Raw genomic sequence first — 5691 nt, 5'->3', positions numbered from 1 at the left:
TCTCAGAGTGAGCCAGTGTCTCGAAGCCTGTTCTGAATGTAGTGAGCAAAGGCAGTGCTGAAGGCTGATTTCTATCCCATTCCTTGAACAGACAAGACATTGTTCATCATGGAGCATGGACTGCAACCATCACAGATTCCTCCACAGGAACAGGAAAGTATCCTCATCCTGGAGCCCAGGTAGATTTTAGCACAAGTTAAGTCTACCTGGCCAGTCCCCGCAAAAGCTCGCCAGGAGAGTGGTGCTGTGACATGAACAGTCAGTCCAGCCCAGCTGTGCCAAGATCACTACTAGGATGTGTCTCAAGAGCAGTGGGAGTCTCTAAAAGAGGAAACCTAAGCACCTCTGCAGGCTTTTTTCCATAGGTCATTTTCTGCCTTTTATATCCAACATGGATCCGTGGCCTTAGGAGCTGGGGCTTATAGAAAACTTAGGCAGGGGAAGGTCATGCATAGGTGCTGGAGGAAGGTGAGGGGGTTTTCACAGGCAGGGGCACAAACCCAAGGGGCATGGACAAGCTGTGGGTGAGGGTGAGCTGTGTTGGGATGGAGAACGGTGAGGGCCGAAGGGATGGTATCGGCCAGCAGGAGCGAGATGTGGGATGAATCCAAGGTTCTCCATAGCTGGGGATGGCCAAAGGCTGCATGCGTTTTGGAGGACAGGGGTAGCTTGAGAATGTGTTGCACGGGCAGTCAGGGGTAGGGCTTCAGCGCTTGCTCTCCTCCTCCTGATGAAGATCCGCCCCGGGGAAAGTGCAGAGATCGCAAGCCCCAAGGGAGAAGACGCGGCTTGACAGACTGTATCTCCCTCTGCCACAGGCCCCAGGGCTTTGCGATTTCACACTTGGGCAGCCCCTCTCTACGGCGCCATGCAGGAAGGCAGCTCTCGCGCTCACTCAGTCATGTCGTCGGGAAAAGCAGACGCCAGCACCTCCTGTCTCCCTTCCCAGTGCTTTGATTCCCTGACCAAGTCGTGTGTGAAATGCTACGAACTGTACAAGGACAACACAAGTAAGAGGACGAAAGCGATCGCGTGCCAAGCACTCCAGGCTGGGTGGTGGGCAAAGGGGGCTGAAGCGCTGCCGTGGGTTGGAGAGGAGGTTGGATCAGCAGGTAGAGGGGAGAGGCCTTCTCCTGCAGGGGAGAGGGTATGGAAGGAGAGCGTCCTTCCGCATGGAGCAAGAGGAGAAGGGGGTCAGGGTGGGGGAGAGAAGAGCCAGTGCCAGCTAGGAAAGTGGAGTGCAAGGACAGCAGGGTTGATCCAACCTGGAAGGGGGTTATAGCATGCCCCACTGGCAGAGAAGAGCATGGGACAGCGGGAGGCCCCATGTCCCACCGATCAGGATGTGAGGGTCCTTCAAGGTGGGAAGGCTGTTCGTTGCAGGTGGCGGGCGGGCAAAGGTGGAAGGTCACTCTTTTTCACTTTATAAAATTACTGTCAAGCAGGGTCAGCTAGAGCACATTGCCCAGGACCCTATTCTGACACTGCTGTTTCCCTCCACAGCAGAACCTGCTCATGCAGCGCCCACCTCAACCCTGATACCTTCGTCAGACCTGCCAGGCAGAGCCTTGATCTTTGTGGGCCCTGCAGTTGTGGGGCTCCTCCTGGTTCTGGCTGCCATCTGTGTATTCCTGGCCAGGAAAGTTAGGAGACAGAGGAGGAAGAAGAAGCAACTGGATAAGGAGTCCAAAGGTAAGATATCTCTTATATTCCCTGTCACAGGAATTCCCCGCATCTCCCTGGGCCAAAGGGACTATTTGACTTATCTCATCCAAGGCACATGCCAAAGACCTGCCCATGCTGGTTCTTCTGCCTGAAGGCAGCATATTGTCCCACATGGTATTCAGTCTGCCCTCACTGCAGACCCCAAGGCTCAACTTGGCTCCCCTACAACAGGTTTTGGTGCTATTTCAGATGCCCCAGGGTATCCTTCCTGGCCTCTAGCCACTGTTATGTCTCTTTGATTCTATGCCAGCTCCTGCAGAGCATTTGCAGATGCCTGAAGGTGTTTCACATGGCACTGGACAAGCCTGTTTGGGCAACTGAGTGGAGCCCTAAGTGGCAGTCTCCCACAACTCCTGATAATCCCTTCTAACAGCTGATTCCCATCATCTCTTTCCAATGGGAGCTCTGCTGAAGTCTTCCTCCATTTTTTGGATCCTATTTTGCCTTTGCTTGCTTAAAGCACCTACTGGCGCTGGATCTCCTCTCCATTTGGTGGTACTTAAAGAGCATAAGCAAACTACTTTTTAGCTTCCCTTCCATAAACCAAGGAAGTCAGGCACCATAAGCCTGCCTGTAGTGATCAGTTTCCCAGTGCTCTGGGCCAGAGGAAACAGATTTAAATACTATCCAGCTTTTGCTCACCACTCTGAGGCAGAATTTTCACATTTCTGTGTAAACAAAGAAGAGATCAAAACCCATAGTGTGGACATTTCTCGAGCAGCTTCACCGAGGCTTCTTAAGTATGTGTGAAATTTTAAGAAATTTTAAGAATGCAAATATTTGTGCTACTCATTTTTCACCTTTGTGTTTGGATAATCTAGAGAGAACGTCTCTGCCCTGGTAGTCGGAGGGCAAAGCGCAAAAAGCAGACACGTGCAGCTCGAAGCGTTTGGGGTTTGGAGACAGTTGGGAACAGCTGGAAATGGCCCTTGAAGGTGTCCCCTAAAAGCCTGCATGGCTCAGTGAGGAAAGGGAGCCTCTCTGTAGGAAAGACCAAAAGACCCAGAAACCTCAGCAGAGTCTGGGACAGACCTCATCACTGGGAGGCCACAGTGCTGCACATGCCACAGGTTGTCCCCAAAGGCAATAGCAGCAGACACTACCTGATAACCTGCAGGGGCTGAAGCTGCAAGGAGGGATGTAACTATGGAGGCTCCTCTGTTTTCGACCTCTTGCACATCCTCAGGTGCCCGGTGCTCTGCTCTTGAGCCCCTGCAGTGCTCTGAGCACCCCCTCCTGCCTTTCCCATGCAGCAGAGGGCTTGGTGCAGCCCCGAAACATGCTGAACATGAGGCTCTGTGCAAAACACAGCTGCAGCCAGTCTCTGCCCAACAGGATAACAAGGACGGCCATTCTTCTTCTGCACATACTGTCATCTCTTTAAAAACAAGTGAACAAACAGATACTGTTCACCTATATTTATTTCCCCTTGCCCTTGTCCTAGCCTCTCCACCCAGCTGAGCACAGGCTGGGAGCAGGGGACAAAAACACGCGGTCTGGGGACAAGGGACTAGGCCCGGCCTTTCTGAGGAGGCTTTCCAGGCGATGTCCAACCACCCAACAGGAGCTTGGCCCCCCGCGCCACCGCCTGCCAGGCTGGCGAGGAGGAGGCAGAGGATGGGCCATCACTGGGAGCTCTCTGACCTGCCAGTGCGTCCCAGGATGCGGCTGCCCCTACAGCAGTGGGGCTGGTGCCTCCACGAAGGCCCCTCCGTCTGCTCCGGGCCAGGGCGGCCGTCACCCTCCCCGGTGCTGACTCACCCCCATGCTCCCTTCTCAGAAGCGGTCTCGCCTGGTGTCACCCGCTGCGCCGCGGGCTGCCTGGACCCCGCGGGACGTCGCCAGGGCAGTCGCGCCTCGCGCTCTCCTAGCCGGGCCGCCCTGGCTCGCCTTCGCGGCCACCGTGCCCACGCTGTGACTAAGAGGGGGAGATATTTTGTATTTTTTTTTTTTACCTGGGGCCTTTCCGTTGCAAGGGAGCGCACGGGGCTAAACTTAGCGAGACTGCGACAACGAGTGCTGACGCAAATGCTCGGGAAAAATACCAAGAACGAAAGAGGAGAAAGAAAAATCCAGAGGCAAGAGAGGGTTGGCAGTTGCTGGCTGCACTAATGTGTAAGGGGCTGCGAGTACGGGCCGGGCCCGCAGCTTTGCACCCTCCACCCTGTCCTGCCCCTCACCCCACCAGCCCCGCAGCTCAGTCGCCTGCCCACAAACCTCTGGGATTCGTGGGGTGCAAAAAGTTTCTCTAGGAGATTTTGTAGGGCCAAAGTTTCAAGCCAGTAGCACGCGTGTGCGTTTAAAGTGTGTAAACAAGTCTATTTTTAAGTCAGAGGCGGTCGAAGAGGGTGAGACAAAAAGGGACTCGCTGCTCACTGACTGCGCCACCAGAACTGTTTTGTGAAAAGGCTTGAAGTGCAAGTGCCAGTTTCTACATTTTCCCCGATACTACTTGGGGAAAAAGAGTAATAATGAGCAGGGCTGCAGAAGAAGAAAGGAAGGATTGTGCCCAGAAGAAGAGATGCTATGGAAACTGTGCGGGTCCCTTCTGCTTTGCCCCAGCCCCATGCCCACCCGCTGTGCCCTCATGGTCGTGTTTGTCTCTCAGCGCCCTGTGCCTGGCCTTGCTTTACTTCCCAGATCCAATAACCCCGTTTGCTTATCCTCTCTCAGAAAGAATGGGCAACGCTGTCTCCTCATCAAGCCCAGTCCAACAGGACTTCACAGCGCTGGCTACAGATGATGACTTTGCTTTCGCCAAGTACCCACACGTCAATGGAGCAGTGAAGGTCACTCGACCTCCTGGAAAAGATGCGGAGAAGCAGAGGTTGTGCTGCCAAGGCAATCCTGCTGGCGATGTCATTGTGCTCTCTCCTGTCTCCCCCTGTCTTGAGGAGTGCAACCACTGCTTCCCGCTGCCGGCTACAGAGCTGGGGGCCACTGCCCTGGTCACCACCAAAACCACCCAGAAGACCTGCATCAACGAGGAGATGGCATGAGAACAGGCGGAATGGGGTTGGAGCTCTCTGGCTTCTGCCTGCAAATACCAAGACTGTTTCCCTTGAGTGGATAAAGCACTGTGTGCAAGTGAGCTGAATCAGAACCAGGTTTTGCCTTGAGCAAGATCAGCCTTCTAGGATCATTGCCTTTCTACTTTCCCATTCGTCCAGAGTCCCAAATAAGCCAGTAGTCACTGGAGGAAATCTAAGTCGATCATGCGGAGCTACGCTGAGCCAATAGATGCTGTGGCTGTGCTGCCTGGAGAGGCAGAGGAGATGTGACTGCTGAGGAAGAAGGATTGCTGGGGGCTGTTGTGCCATTCGCAGGACTGCAGAGCTGCGGGCATGGGTGTACGGGAGAGCCACAGTGGCTCTGTTCATGGATGGGGGGCGTCTAGGGACAGGGGACTAAAAGGAGGAGAAAAAAAAAAGAAGGTGGAAAGGGAATAAGAAGAAGGTTAGGTTAGGGTCAAATCCCACACCATGACATTAGCTGGATTTTTGATACTGACCTCAATAAAATAAGACTCATGACCATATGGAGCAAGCCTCATCCAGCATCTGTTCCATTCACAGTGCTGCCTTCCTCTGCCTTCTGCATGTCATACTATTCAGGTCTCTCCTCCCTCTGGATGCCCTCACTCCGTGGAAGGCATCCATTGAGTGCCGTGAGGTACGGCAGTCACTGGAAACCCCCTCAGTAGCCGGGTAGCCAGGGGACTGGAAGCAAGTTTATCTTCCTGAGCTGGGAATGAAGAGAGGAAGAGAGGGAAAATCTCTCTCTGCTCTGACCTACAAGCACTTCAGTCAGAGAGGACCTGAGGCAGGCAATGGAGGCTGCTGGTCCGGAGGAGCACTGACTGTATAATCTTGTCATTATGGCCTGAGACAACCATCACTTTCACTCAGAATTGTTGCAAAAATACCGCATGTCACTTATGATGACAGGACTCACAGTGACGGATGT

At 53.8% G+C, this 5691-nt stretch overlaps 1 protein-coding gene across 1 annotated transcript; it reads left to right on the top strand.

Annotated features, from left to right (window-relative positions):
• The first annotated feature begins 859 nt into the window (after window positions 1-859).
• Window positions 860-5152, top strand: TNFRSF13C (TNF receptor superfamily member 13C). The gene is made up of 3 exons (XM_010224501.2): window positions 860-1010; window positions 1504-1692; window positions 4399-5152. Exons 1-3 carry the CDS (start codon window positions 869-871, stop codon window positions 4722-4724), a joined length of 657 nt encoding a protein of 218 aa, XP_010222803.2. The 5' UTR covers window positions 860-868; the 3' UTR covers window positions 4725-5152.
• The last annotated feature ends 539 nt before the right edge of the window (window positions 5153-5691 follow it).

This window comes from Tinamus guttatus, unplaced genomic scaffold (assembly GCF_059628265.1).
Source record: "Tinamus guttatus ecotype Peru unplaced genomic scaffold, ASM5962826v1 Tinamus_guttatus_pri_ptg000472l, whole genome shotgun sequence".
NCBI classification, from domain to species: Eukaryota; Metazoa; Chordata; class Aves; order Tinamiformes; family Tinamidae; genus Tinamus; species Tinamus guttatus.
This window is presented reverse-complemented; position numbering and strand designations above follow the sequence as displayed.

Bases quoted from the DNA above. Each gene is read 5' to 3' on its own strand.
- TNFRSF13C (XM_010224501.2), top strand. From the start codon at position 869: ATGCAGGAAGGCAGCTCTCGCGCTCACTCAGTCATGTCGTCGGGAAAA. The intron at 1,011-1,503 runs GTAAGAGGACGA...TTCCCTCCACAG, and splicing joins ACTGTACAAGGACAACACAA to CAGAACCTGCTCATGCAGCG. The intron at 1,693-4,398 runs GTAAGATATCTC...ATCCTCTCTCAG, and splicing joins ACTGGATAAGGAGTCCAAAG to AAAGAATGGGCAACGCTGTC.